This window comes from Stegostoma tigrinum, chromosome 25 (assembly GCF_030684315.1).
Source record: "Stegostoma tigrinum isolate sSteTig4 chromosome 25, sSteTig4.hap1, whole genome shotgun sequence".
Classification (NCBI taxonomy): domain Eukaryota; kingdom Metazoa; phylum Chordata; class Chondrichthyes; order Orectolobiformes; family Stegostomatidae; genus Stegostoma; species Stegostoma tigrinum.
The window spans coordinates 49371808-49386322 of record NC_081378.1 but is presented as its reverse complement, the minus strand read 5'-3'; the positions used below and the strand labels follow the sequence as shown (position 1 = coordinate 49386322).

Here is a 14515-nt window from a genome sequence, read left to right as displayed (position 1 = left end):
TTAAAAGGCATCTGGATGTGTATACGAATAGGAAGGGTTTGGAGGAATATAGGCCAAATAATGGCAAATGGGACTAGATTAATTGAGGATATCTGCTCAGCATGGAGAATTGGACTGAAGGATCTGTTTCTGTGCTGTACATCTTTTAAGTGCAAGACAAAAACCTTTGACACAATCACTTGTTTCAGCAATTGCAGAGGTGAGGTGAAAGTGACTGCCCTTCGCACATAGGATATATTTGACAGAGTTCAGCGTGAAGGAACCCTGGAAAACCTGGAGTCAACAGGAACGAGAGTTAAAACGCTGTAATTATCGGAGTTGTATTTGGCACACAGGAGGATGATTGTGGTTGTTGGATGTTCATCCCAGCTCCAGGACAGGCCCAACCATCTTCAGCTGCTTCATCAATGACCTTCCCTCTGTCATGAGGTCAGAAGTGGGGATGTTCGCTGATGGGTTTTTTTCTCATTCATTAACGGGATGAGGGCATCACTGGCCAGGCAGTATTTATTGCCCATCCCTAATTGCCTAGAGAGCAGTTGAGAATCAACCACATTGCTGTGGGTCTGGACTCACCTATAGGGTGATGGAAGGGCACTTTCCTTCCCTTGTGGACCAGAAGGGTTTTGTATTTTTCCTGACAATCAGCAATGGATTTGTCATCATCGTTAGATTCTTAATTCCAGATATTTTATTGAATTCAAATTCCACCTTCTGCAGTAGTCCCAGACCCGAATGGGTCTCTGGATTAACAGTCCAGTGATAATACCACTAGGCCATCGCCTCCTCTCGATCTCCCCCCTCAATACTGCACAATGTTCAGCATCATTCACAACTCCGGTACTGAAGCAGCCCATGTTCAATGCAACAAGGTCTGGACAATATCCAGGGCTCACAAGTAATAAGTAACATTTGTACCATACAAATGCCAGGCAATGACCATCTCCAAAAGAGAATCTAAGTATTGCCCCTTGACATTCAATGGCATTACCATCACCAAATCCCTTACTACCAGCATCTTGGACGTTACCATTTGACTAGAAACTGAACTAGAGTAGTCATATAAATGCTGTCCCTACAGATCAGCTCAGAGGTTAGAAATTCAGCACCAAGTAACTTGCCTCCTGTATCCCCAAAGCCTGTCCACCATCTTCAAGGTTCTCCCCTCTTGTCTGGATGGGTGCAGCTCCAACAACACTTGAAGTTTGACACCATCTAGGACAAAGCAGCCGCTTGATTGGCACTGCATCCACTCCCTCCATCACCGATGCTCAGTGGCAGCAATGTGTACCATCTACAAAATGCACTGCAGAAACTCACCATGGCTCCTTAAACAGCACCTTCCAAACCCACGACCAATACCATCTAGAATGATGAGGGCAGCAGATTCATGGAAATGCCTCCCACCTGCATGCGCTCCTTCAGCCACTTGCAGTTCTGACTTGGAAGTGTATTGCTGTTTCTTCAATGTCACAGGGTCAAAATCCTGGAGTTTTATCTAATGGAACTGTGGGTGTCCCTATACCAAAGGGACTGCAGTAGTTCTGGAAGGCAGCACCCCACTACCTTGAGAACGATAAACACTGGCCCAGCAGTGCCACCCAAATTTGATGAAGGAATAAAAAATACTCAAATAGGAAATGTTTGACTCAAAACATGGTATTATTTGGTGATGGTTCTGGGGTAATCCCCGTATCAGGCACCAAAATAATCACTAGCGTTAGATTTAAACATTTGATGTTACTTTTAGCTGGTGTGTTTCCAAATAACATGTCAGACTTCATAAATTCTGACATGCTAAGGACGGAATCTAGACTTTTGGGAAATTTGGCAGTCATTTAATCATATGTTTGGCTTCAAATTCCTAAAAATCACAAGTTCTGTTTGCAAATCTGTGTTGCACAGTTGTTTTGCACCTTCTCAGTGTAGCATTAGTTAATTGGAAAGGAAAACACTATGTAAAAGGTAAGAAAACAAATGCTTTTCTAAAGGCAAATGGATGTATTAAGTTTACTGTGCTAGTATTTTATAATAATCAGATATATTCAGTTTGACTTCACAACTGTCAAATCTGCTTTCCCAGTTGGACAACTATTTAAATGTTCACCTTCAGATTAACAGTATTAAATAGGAATGCGCTTTTCACATCTGGTATCAGGTTCAATTTCAAAGTGATAGAAGTGAATTTTAGCTCGTTTAAAAACAATCTGCGGCTATCGTAGACTCCTGAAACCCATGGGTTTTTAGAAGGCCTTGGACCCTGTTTGCAAGACAGAACATCCACAATGAGGGCACTGTTCTGTTGATGCTTCCCCTGTTCTGTATCTTTAAAATTTATGTTTAGCCTGACTGTTTAGTGATGTAGATTTGAAATGATAGTTTACAAGAAATATTATGAACCGGTAACCCTAGATTTCCTCCACTGGGAGAAGTTGTAATGTGCTCTCAATCCTGTGTTTTTTTTTCTAACATTTTAAGTATCTCCATCAGCACACATGCGCGCGCACACACCTGCTTCTGTATTTGTGTGAATACAAGCCAATTGCAGCTGGTCCTCAACCTGCTAACCTGGGCGGTGTCATTTCCCAGACCAGTACATCATTCCTGCAGTTTACTGCCCAAATCTGAACACAGATAGGGGTCTGGATATCTTGAGTATAATGTCTGTTTCTAATTCCTTCTTCTCATCAAGATTGCTGTAAATGGAGATCAGTTTTGATAACTTTTTTTGTCAATTTTTTTGTTGGTTTTTAGTGGTTTTTGTATTTGGTCTCCCAGATCTTTGCTTCTGTACAGTTCCTGGTTCCCAACATTTAGAAAGTTCTTTGACTTAACTCCTGTGCTTCCAAAGTAAACAGCCTTATGTTTGCACTCGTTGAACTCCATTTACTGCAGTTTTGCCAAATCTAATAATCTATCGATATCTCTGTAACTACATAATTTGCTGTGCTCCCTAGGTTAGTGACATCAGCAAACCTGGATGTTTGGCTGTCTATTTCCTTGCCCAAGTCATTAATCGATGTGGTGAACCAATTCCCAGCGAGTACTAAATCCTATGTCTCAGCAATCAGAAGTGTTCCTTCCATCCTCTCTTTCTCTTTCACATACCAACCTCCCCCCCCCAACCACCCCATCCTCCCATCCTTTTACACATAAGATGATCCTGCAGTTTCAAACCCAAGTTCAAAGGCAGTATTCAATATTGGCCATGTAGGAATTGTTCTATCTTAAATAGCTCACCATTTTTCACTAAAAATGGGTGCTTGAGCCTCCATCCTTAAATCTGTCACCCTCCTCTGCATCTTTGAGATCATTGTTTAAAGTCAAGCCCTTGATCAGATGTCTGGTCATTCCTGCCTCATCGATTAGACCTCAGAACACTTATTTCTCTATTGAGTGCCAGTAATTGTTGAATGAAACAGAGAATGCTGGAGACCCTCAGCAGGTCTGGCAGCATCTATGGAATGAGAAACAGAGTCAGCATTGCCAATCTGGTATGACTGTTAAGTCGTCAATCTGGACTCAATATTAACTCTGCTTTCTCTCCACAGATTTCCAGCATTCTCGGGGTTTGTTTGCGATTTCCAGCACTTTTAGTGGTTAAATGAGGCTGAAGGGTTTAACTATAGGAAAAACTGATGATTTTCCTGTTGGCTGGCAGGAGTTGACGGGGCTGAAAGAGGCCAAGCAGTTGCTCATTCAGCAGAAGCTGCAGCTTCAGGCTAATGTGGACAGCATGAAGTCAAAGATTGAACAGGAGAAGAACGAGCACCAGCTCACCAAGACCAAACTCAGTGAGGAACAAGCAGAGATGAAGAAAAACTGCGCCGATTTGGAAGCCAAACTGGTTCGTAACTTTATACCGTGAAATGTTGGCACTTTAACCTTTGTTAGAGGTTTCTTTCGTGTACTGATGCAAGATTGCTCTTTTTCTTTTCCCAAACCACAAGTGTTCAAACTAGTTTGGTATCGGAGGGGCAGTAGAGAGGCAGTGCAAGGTACATAGATGACTGGGGAAAAGCCAGCAGTATGAGAGGATGGAATTATTCAGCACTGAGAGGGATCTGTCAAGAAACCAACAGTGTCCGATTTAGAGAATGTGTGCACACACATGGTATGTGTGGTTGGTGAGCTGCAGGCCCACCTAGCTTCATGGGATTATATGATATATTGGCAGTGAAAGGGGCAACTGGGAACTTAGCCATTCTCAAAAATCATGCAGTCAGGAATGTTATGGGAAGGAGCAAGGAAGGTGGCAGGAATTGACCAAAGCTTGAAATATAGCAATGAAAAAGAGGATCTGTTCCATTGTTGAGTGTATACAGTTCATTTCATTCATTCGTCATGTCCCCAGAGGTGAGTTCTTGGCTCATCACTTGTTTTTTCACCCTAATCCAAACCCTTGGCTATTTTTGTCAGTGGTGGTTTGCCACTGTCTTCTATACTTAGAGAGACAGTAGCCAAATCTCAGCTCATCTGGAAGAGGATTTGAACCTGTCCTTGTTTGCATCATTCTGAGTCACCATCTTGCTGCACAGCCAACCAAGCTAATGAGCCCCATGTATACAGGAAAGACCTGAAGTGGAGAGGTGCAAAAGCAATAGATCAGTGACTGTAAGAGACTTTGATACATACTGGGATAGCAACAGTGTTAAGGGCAAAGGACAGAAGGAGTCCCTGAAGTGAGAACCTGAAAACTTGTTTCCAAGCCTAACAAGAAAATCACCGTGATCAAGAAACAGTGCTGCCTCTAGTTCTGGAGAATAAGAGCCTGTACACTGTGTTTCACTGGGGAGTATTCAGAAACCAATCATTCTTAGAGAGTTAAAGATGGGACAATCAAGGGTTAAGGTGCTGAACTGGCAGGAGACCAGTTTCAGTTAAGGGTGAGGTTGGCCCAGGTTGCTTGGAGTGAAAGATTAACAGGTTATGCAGCAAATCGATAATGAGAAGCTATTGTGGAGGGAATAGGCAAAGGCTATTCATTCTCTTCATTCCCATGGGGTAAAGGAAGGGCAGCAAAACGAGACCTCCAAGGCCAATTAAAAATATAAGGAGGTTTCTTGACAATTAATGCAGAAAATGTTGGAAACCCCCAGGCTACCTCTGTGGAAACAATTAACATTTCAGGTCAATGACCTTTTGACAGAAAGAACTGAGCTTGTGAAAGGCAAATATAAATACAACACATGTCTTTCTTTGTGTTGAAATTGGCCTGTTAACTTTGGAAATGTAAGCAACATGAAAGGTTAATTTTTTCACAGACTGATCTTGGACTTGGGGACAATGACGACATCAGTGGCGCTGACTTAACTGATAGGGGGGGGCGGGTTTGAGTGTTGTAAGGTTTGGTATCTTGCGTGTGATAAAGTTTCTGTTATTTCCATGCAGCAGGGTGAGCTGAAGGATAAAGAAGCACAAAGTAAGCAGCATGAAGAGGCTGTGATCAAGCTGAACATGCAGATTACTGCACTGAATGAAAACATGGCCACGCTGAAGAAGGAGTGGCAGGGCAGTCAGCGGCGGGTCGGTGAGCTGGAGAAGCAGACTGATGACCTCCACGGAGAGATTGCAGTGTTAGAAGCCACTGTGCAACATAACCAGGAGGAGAGGAGAGCTCTCCTGGAAAGGTGTGTCTCTGGTTATTCACTGAGTCCTCTCTTCCGTTCGGCTAGAATGCAAACTGTGGTTTTCCCCCGGCGTTTGCAGTCTGTGAATGTTGACCTGGTTGTCTCAGGAATTTACAGAAGAACCCTCTTGCCACTTAGTGCCAGTCTCCTGAAGTAAGACCCTGGACTCTTGGGTTAAAAGGAGCTCGGCTCCTGTTTGCGATGTGCTATCAGCCGTATCTGACTGGGACAGAGCGCTGTGGATTCATGATCCATTTCTGAGATGTGGTCATGTAATCCAGGCTGACACTCCAGCAGAGCTCCAAGTGAGGCCTGCATTGTCAAAGGGCCCATCTGAGATGTTAAACTTAGGTAGAGCTGGAGATGGTCTTTGATCTACGATCTGACCAAAGTACCTTGCAGGATGCCATCTCTCATTGCTCAGATTTGTGATGTACTGGCTTGGTTCACTGATTACTAACAGTTGCTGCCGTGCTTTGGTTAAACTTATCATCTTCAGCGTGTCCCAAATTTCAATCATCTCTTGATTTCAGCAAGTCAAGGGACTACGTGTGCCCCCTTGGATTTACAACCAATGTGCAGTAAAATGCATTAACCCCCTCCCCAGGCAAGAATGTTGTTTGGCATCCCAGAAATTTCAAAGCACTTCCACTGGCTTCCTCAACAGGCTTTGCCAGCAGATTTAATCACTTTGCTCGTTGACTCTGAGTCAAAGCTGTTGATGTAGACTGGAAACTGGAGAGCTGTCAACATTGAGCAATAGGCTATCCCATTCTTCCTTCTGGTAGAGTTCCTCAGAACAATTCCTTTGTTTTCAACTCTTCACCCAACATTCCAAACTGGAATTCTGACAGCTCTCAGCTGCCTTAGTAACCACTAGTGTGGACCATTTAAATACACAGCATTGTTCACCACTACTGACGTTTTCTCAAAGACAAAAAGCTGGTCAGATTGGACATTTTCCTCCTTTGAAAACTGCACTGCTCACAATGTTGCTGTGCAGAAAATCTTGCCCAAACAGTTAATCCTAATTATTTTAGGAAGATGGCCCAACCCTTCCATTCTTTGAAGCGTTGTCACCCCTTCACCAGTTTGCCTCAAGTGCACGTGGAGGTTAAAAGATAAACTAATTAGCCCAACTAAAGAGAGCTGGGCTGTTGGAGGTTATCGTGGTATTGTTGTTAGTGTCTCCCTCTACCAGGCATCACCCTGTCTTTTGCACTCTCCCTCCATCTCCCTTTCTTTGATCTCGCTCTTGCTCTCACTCTCTTTCATGTGCTGTCTCACTTTCTCTCTGTCTGCCTTTCCTTCTGCTCTCTCTTTCACACACTCCTTCACTTGCCTGTCCCCTCTCTGTCACATTCTCACCCTTTCTCAATCGGTCTAAATTGACAGCTCATTTTATTTGAGAACGTGTTCCTTTGTGTCGGATTGTCTCCAGCAGAACAGAATGTAATTTGCCAGTCTCCCCTTCCTTGGAGCTCCTCTCCCCTAGTTCACTCACTGTGTTCCTGACCCTAGTGCGCTTGTTTTAAACTGTTGTCCTTGCCCATTAGGTGCCTCAAGAGTGAAAGTGAAATGGAAAAGTTGCAGGCGAAGGTGGTAGACCTGAGACGAAAGCTGGATGATACTGTGGCTGCTATGCAGGAGTTAGGACGAGAGAACCAAGCTCTGCAGGTAAGCAGATACATAGTGAGTGTGGCAGCCACAGTGAATGACATGAATCTATTGGAGTTGACTCCCCTTGCTCCTGGAACTGACCTTGCACCATGTAGTCTCTTTCCCCTCGTGTGGCAGTTTATGAAGTTTGGGTTGATTCTGGAGACAGAATTAAAAGCTGAGGCTAGCACTGTAGCCAATCCTGGAGACACAGATAGAGGTAGGAATCTCCCTGGCAGATGAAGTCACTCCCCACTTTTGTCAGAATTAGCTCAGGTTTCAATACCTGCTCCACACAAGCGTGCCAGACATTTCACAGAAATGTTTAAAGTCCCAACTAAACACTATCAGTTTGAAGGGAGGAAGTTTTGCACCTTCTCTAATAGGTACATCCACGTATTGAATCAGAAAATTTACTTGTATGCACTTAACAAATTCCTCTCCTTCCAAGCCCTTAACACTATGATAGTCTGTGTCTGAAAAGTTAAAATTGCCCATCATACCCACCCTATTATTCTCACAAATAACTGAGATCGTCTTACAAATCTGTTTCTCAGTTTCCTCCTGACTATTGGTCCCGGGGAGGGGTGCGGGCAGCGGGCGGCTGGTTTCTGCATTGCAATCCCAACAAGGTGATCATCCCTTTCTTATTTCTCAGTTCCACCCAAATAACTTCTGTGAATGTATTCCCAGGAGTATCCTCCCTAAGTACAGCCGTAATGTTATCCCTAATCAAAAACACCACTCCCCTCTCCTCTTGTTTCCTTTCTATCCTTCCCATAACATCTATACCCTGGAACATTAACTGCCAGCCCTGTCCATCCCAGATGGATCCCAGTTTCTGTAATTACTATAATATTCCAGTCCCGTGTTCCCTGCCATGCCCTGAGTTCATCTGCCTTTTCATTACCAGTTAGGCCTCTTGCATTGAAATAAATGTAATTAAATTTATCAATCCTACTTCATTCTCTAATAAAAAGCCCAAAGAACTGTGGATGCTGTAAATCAGAAACACAAATGGAAGTTGGTGGAGAAACTCAGCAGGTCTGGCAGCATCTGCGAAGAGAAATCAGAGTTAACCTTTTGGGTGCAGTGGCCCTACCATGTTCTCTGCTTTGATCTTGCCTGCCCTGACTGTTCATTTGACTTATTCCTTTTCCAAACTGTGCCAGTCTCAGACTGATTTCCTTTCTCACTGTCTCCCTGTGTCCACTCCCCCAAACCCCAAACTGGTTTCAATCCTCCCCAGCAGCTCTCGCAAAACTCCCCCCTTCCAATTCAGGTGCAATCCTTCCTTCTTATACAGGTCACGTCTATCCCAGAAGAGATTCCAGTGATCCAAAAATGTGAATCCGTTTTCAGTGCATCATCTCCTCAGCCATGCATTCATCTGCTCCATCCTCCTATTCCTACCCTCTTGGGAAGTAACGCAGGGCAGGTGACTGAGATGTCAGTGGGGGAGCACTTAAGGGCCAGTGACCATAATTCTGTTATTTTAAAATAGTAATGGAAAGGGATAGACTGGATCTGAGATTAAAGTTCTAAATTAGAGAAAGGCCAGTTTTGACGCTATTGGGCAAGAATGTTTAAAAGCTGATTGGGAGCAGATGCTTGCTTTTAAAAAAAAGCCTTCAAAAATCAGATAATGGGAGTTTAGAGACAGTACATTCCTGTTACAGTGAAGGGTCGGTGAGGGGAATACTGGATGACTAGAAAAATTGAGGATTTTGGTCAAGAGAAAGGCAGAAGTATATGTCAGGCATAGACAGCAGAGATTGAGTAAATCCCTATAAGGGTATAAAAGCTGTAGGAGTATACTAAAGAGGGAAATGAGGAGGGCAGAAAGGGGGACATGAGAGAGCTTTGACGAATAGAGTTAAGGAGAATCCAAAGGGATTCAACAAATGCATTAAAGACAAAAGGGTAACTGGGGAGAGAATAGGGCCCCTTAAAGATCAGCAAGGCCACCTGTGTGTGGAACTGCAGGAGATGGGAGAGAGACTAAATGGGTATTTTACATCAATGTTTACTGTGGAGAAGGATATGGAAGGTGGAGAAAGTGGGGAAATAAATAGCAACATCTTGAAAAATGCCCATTTTACAGGGGATGAGGTGCTAGATATCTTAAAATGCATAAAGGTGGATGAATCCCTAGGACCTGATCATGTGCAACCTAGAATTTATGGGAAGTGAGGGAAGTGATTGCTGGGTCCCTTGCTGAGTCATTTATAACCTCAGTAGCCGCAGGTGAGGTGCCAGAGATTGGCTGACTCTGTGCCACTATTTAAGAAAGGTGGTAAGGAAAAGCCAGGGAACTACAGACGGGTGAGCTTGACATCATTGGTGGGCAGGCTGTTAGAGGGAATCCTGACTGACAGGATTTACGTGTACTTGGAAAGGCAAGAACTGATTAGGGATCATCAGCATGGCTTTGTGTTTGGGAAATCGTGCTCCACTAATTTGATTGAGTTTTTTGAAGAAGTGACAAAGAGGACAGATGAAGGCAGAGCGGTGGATGTTGTCTCTCTGGACTACAGTAAGGGGTTCAACAAAGTTCCTCATGGTAAGCTGGTTAGCAAGGTTAGATCACCTGGAATACAGGGAGAATTAGCCAATTGAATACAGAACTAGCTCAAAGCTAGAAGAGAGGGTGGTGGTGGAGAGTTGCTTTTCAGGCTGGAAGCCTGTGACCAGTGGTGTGCCACAAGGATTGGGACTGGGTCCACTGCTTTTTGTCATTTATATAAATGATTTGGATGTGAACATAGGAGGCTTGGTTAGTAAGTTTACAAATGACAGTAAAAAATTGGAGGTGTAGTGGACAGTGAAGAAAGTTTCCTTGGTACAATGGGATCTTGATCAGATGGGCCACTGGGCCAAGAAGTGGCAGATGGAGTTTAATTTAGACCTATCTTGTACACGTTAATGGTAAGGTCCTGGGGAGTGATGCTGAACAAAGAGACCTTGGAGTGCAGGTTCATAGTTTTTTTGAGAGTGGAGTCACAGGTAGATGGGACAGTGAAGAAAGTGTTTGATACGCTTGCCTTCATGGTAATTGCATTGAGTATAGGAGTTGGGAAGTCATGTTACAGCTGTACAGGACATTGGTTTGGCCAGTTTTGGAATATTGCATGTAATTTTGGTGGTCTTGCTATAAAAATGATGTTGTGAAATTAGAAAGGGTTCAGAAAAGATTTACAAGGATGTTGCCAAGGTTGGAGTGTTTGACCTTTTTAAGGAGAAGCTTAATAAGCTGGTGCTATTTTCCCTGGAGGGTCAAAGGCATGAATAGGGTGAATAGCCAAGATCTTTTCTCTGGAGTGGAGGAGTCCAAAACTAGAGGTCGTAGGTTTAAGGAGAGAGGGGAAAGATTTAAAAGGGACCTAATGGGCGACTTTTTCACAGAGGGTGGTACATGTATGGAATGAGCTGCCAGAGGAAGTGGTGGAGACTGGTACAATTACAACATTTACAAGGCATCTAGATGCCTACATGAATAGGAAGGGTTTAGAGGGATATGGTTCAAATGCTGGCAATGGGACTAAATTAATTTAAGTTATCTGGTTGGCATGGACGAGTTGGACCGAAGGGTTTGTTTCCATGCTGTACATCTCTATATAATGTGGCAAAGATTAGTGGTAAACCAGAGAGTTATCTAGGGTTTAAAAGCCAACAAAGATGACCAAGATTTAATAGGAGGAACAAGTAAACTGAGGGCAAACTAGTAAGTAATAAAGAAATGGACAGTAAGAGCTTCTTTACAAACATAAGGAAAAGAGAGGCCAAAGTGAACATAATCATCTTAGAGACAAGACTGGGGAAATAATAATGGGCACTGGTAAGTGTCAGAGGACCTTTTTGCGTTCCAAAAATATTAGCTAGAAGCGCTAGAGGGGCAGGAAGCAATAACACTGTCACTATCACTGGTAGAAACTAATGGGGCTAAAGACTGATAAAACCTGATGGATTACACCCTCGTATTTAGAAGGCAATGGCTACAAAAGTAGTTACACTGGTTGCAGATTTTCAAGGCAAGTTCCAGGGGATTGAAAACAAGTAACACCCCTATTCAAAAAGGGAGGGAGACTGCAGTGGGGAGGAAGTGACTATCAGCCTGTTAGCTTAACAACTACTCTAGGGATAATGTTAGATTCTATTATGAAGGATATTATAGCAAGGCATTTAGAAACATGCGGAATAGTCCAGCAAGATTGGCCATGCTAAACTGCCCATAATGTTCAGGGATCTGGAGATTAGGTGGGTTGTATGGGGATGGCTCTGGGTGGGATGCTCAGAGGGTCGGTGTGGGCTTGTTGGGTTGAAGGGCATGTTTCCACATCTTAGGGATTCTATGAAAAAATGTCAGCAAGGGATCATGAAGGAGAAATTATGCCTGACAAATTTACCTCTGTTCTTTGAAGGGGGCACAGGCAGGGTAGATAAAGGAGAGCAAGTAACTGTAGGGTATCTGGATTTCCAAAAGGCATTCGATAAGATAGCATGCTTAGTAAGGCAAGAGCCTTATTGTGTTGTACGTTGGTGTTATAGGTATATCAATATCGATAGAGGATTAAAAGACAGAATTAAGTAAAAGGGCAGTTTCAGGATGGCAACCTGTAACTAGTGGATTGTCGCCGGGATTAGAGCTGGGGCCACCATTATTTAAAATGTGTTAATGACGCAGATGTGGGGAGTGAATGTATTATAGCCAAGTTTCTGGATGGCACAAAAATAGGTGGCAAGGCAAGTAATGAGGATGACAGTGTGCGCAGAGGGATATAGGCAGATTAAGCAAGTGGGCTGAAATGCAGATGGAATATTATGTGGGATAATGTGAGGCTAAGGACTTTAGTAGGGAGAATAAGGGAGCTGAATGTTATTTGTGTTGCTAGCATTTTGGTTTTAACCTTTGAGTCTAAAATCTGTGACTCAATTCCGATAACCACAGTGGCTCAGTGGTTAGCGCTGCTGGCTCACAGCACCAGGGACCCGGGTTCAGTTCCATCCTCAGGTGACTGTCGGTGTGGAGTTTGCACATTCTCCCCGTGTCTGTGTGTGGGTTTCCTCCGGTGCTCTGGTTTCTTTCCATAGTCCAAAGATATGCAGGCTAGGTGGATCGACCATGCTAAATTGTCCATTGTGTTCAGGAATGTGTAGATTAGGTAGGTTATAGGGGGATGGGTCTGGGTGGCTTGCTCTGAGGGTTGGTGTGGGCTTGTTGGGTCAAAGGGCCTGTTTCCACACTGTAGGGATACTAAGTTTCTAAGAACCTATCTTGGTCACCTCTGATGCTTTTACAACATCAGCCACAGTATGTCAGTAAAACCCCCAAAGCGATCACTCATTTCCCCATTCCAGTGTGCTAGACTACTGCATTTAACTAGCTTTAAAAGCTAGTCACTATTGTAATATAGGAAATTCAGCTGTGTGTTGAGCTACAATAACATCGCACAGAGTAGAAAATTACCATGTCATCTCAGTGATTTTGGTTGAGGGATTAACATTGACCAAGTCTGCTGGAAATTAAGTTCTTCAGATAGTTGTGTGGAATATTTTACTTAAGCCTGAATGGGAAATGAGGCCTCATTTACTGTCTCTAGCAAATGGAGAGCTCCACTGCAGTGCCGAGGAAATGCAACTCTACGGGACCGTCAGCCTCGATTTCCCGGAACGGGGCTTGGAATCCTGACCTTCTGATGTTTAAGGAGACAGTATTATTAACTGTGCTGTACGGGCTACTTTAATCGAAACTCCCAGCTGTTGATTCACTGAAGCACCAGTCAGCTTTGTGTGGCAGGAACCAGCTGGTTGGTGTTGGATGAGGGTAAAGGGGATGGGGTGGGTGCTTGCTTTTACAGGTGCCATCTGCAGCATGTGACCCTCACTGGTCATCCAATCACCAGCAGCATTGCAACTACCTTCAGGTGAGCTTTCCCGACTGTCCTAAGATTGGAAAGCCCGAACTAATTTAAACCAATATGTCGCCGTGGGAAATATTAATTGAGAGGCTATCGTTTTGCTGTCTGGTGGTGTGTGAGAAACCTTATGCCATGTATTCAGAAAATGGAAGTGATGGTTTTCTGTTTGCTTTGCCAGATTAAGCACACACAAGCACTAAACAGGAAGTGGACTGAAGATACCGACGTGATGAATTGTATGGCCTGTGGAAAGGGATTCTCAGTCACTGTACGGAGGGTAGGTACCTACTGTTTCACACCTTGCAGCCCTTTTAGCCACAAGCCCACTGGCTCTGGGGAAATAGGACTTTACAGAAAGGGGGCTATGAATTTATTTTATGAAAGCAAAAACCAAATGGGTTTTGGTGATGAAAACCTCTAAGGAATACGACAAATGCTAGAAAGGCCGTGCAAGCGTGGCAATGTACTTGATCTGAATTGGAACAGGCTGTTGTTGACCAGTATCCCTCAGTCTCCCTGAAAAAGTGATTAAAATTAATATTTTACAACCTTGTAGACGATTCAACTCCGGGGATGTGTGAATGTTCATCAGAGCCTCATTTGTGAGTCGTTGTCGCATTCGGTTTGAGCAACTGTGATGTCATTTCTTTGCCACCCACGTGCATTAATACTGAAAGAACAAGGAGACTTTTTCAATCCCATTGAATCCTGTTTAGGGATTGGGATGTGGAAAGGCTGCAGTTGCTGTTGCTCCTTCGGCAATGCCTGCAAGCCACAGATTAGAATTTTCCTTTTAAGGTAAAAGGTGTGTGAAAGATAACCCCTCCCTCAATGTAGTAATTCTTCTCAAAACATTGAGACAAAACAGCTCCTCCTGTTAGTGGATGAGTTCCAAAATGGAAATGAAGAATGGTGAGAAGTACTGCGTCTGTGAAGGGGAAAGGGATTATGGGGCCTTGCCTTGGTCAGCTCTCGTGGTGAAAGTTATTTCGCTGCAAAGTCCTATCCACATATTGCGTCAGAACATCATTTTCCCTTCACTGCTTCATCCCCATGATCGATTGACTCTCATCTGATTACCTACCCCTCATCGGTAGCACCGCTGCCTTGGAAACACCAGATTCCATGTTTAAGTCCCACCTTAGGGCTTCAGCACGATGCTGCAGTACAGTGCGGAGGCAGTGCTGCACTCTCGGAGATGCGGTTTTATTTTGAGAAGGTATTCAATCAAGGCCTCGGCCTGTTTGGACGAATGTGAAAGACCCAACTATTGGCACAATCAAAGTCATAGAGCTGTACAGCACGGAA

At 43.8% G+C, this 14515-nt stretch overlaps 1 protein-coding gene across 8 annotated transcripts in view; it reads left to right on the top strand.

Annotated features, from left to right (window-relative positions):
• Positions 1-14515, top strand: part of eea1 (early endosome antigen 1) — a 92812-nt gene that overhangs the window by 75419 nt on the left and 2878 nt on the right. For all 8 annotated transcript variants that reach the window (XM_048553898.2, XM_048553896.2, XM_048553897.2 and 5 more), the window contains 4 exons: positions 3662-3847; positions 5392-5630; positions 7187-7307; positions 13386-13484. In XM_048553898.2, the coding sequence (XP_048409855.2) occupies positions 3662-3847; positions 5392-5630; positions 7187-7307; positions 13386-13484 (645 nt within the window). The remainder of the gene's footprint in view (positions 1-3661; positions 3848-5391; positions 5631-7186; positions 7308-13385; positions 13485-14515) is intronic.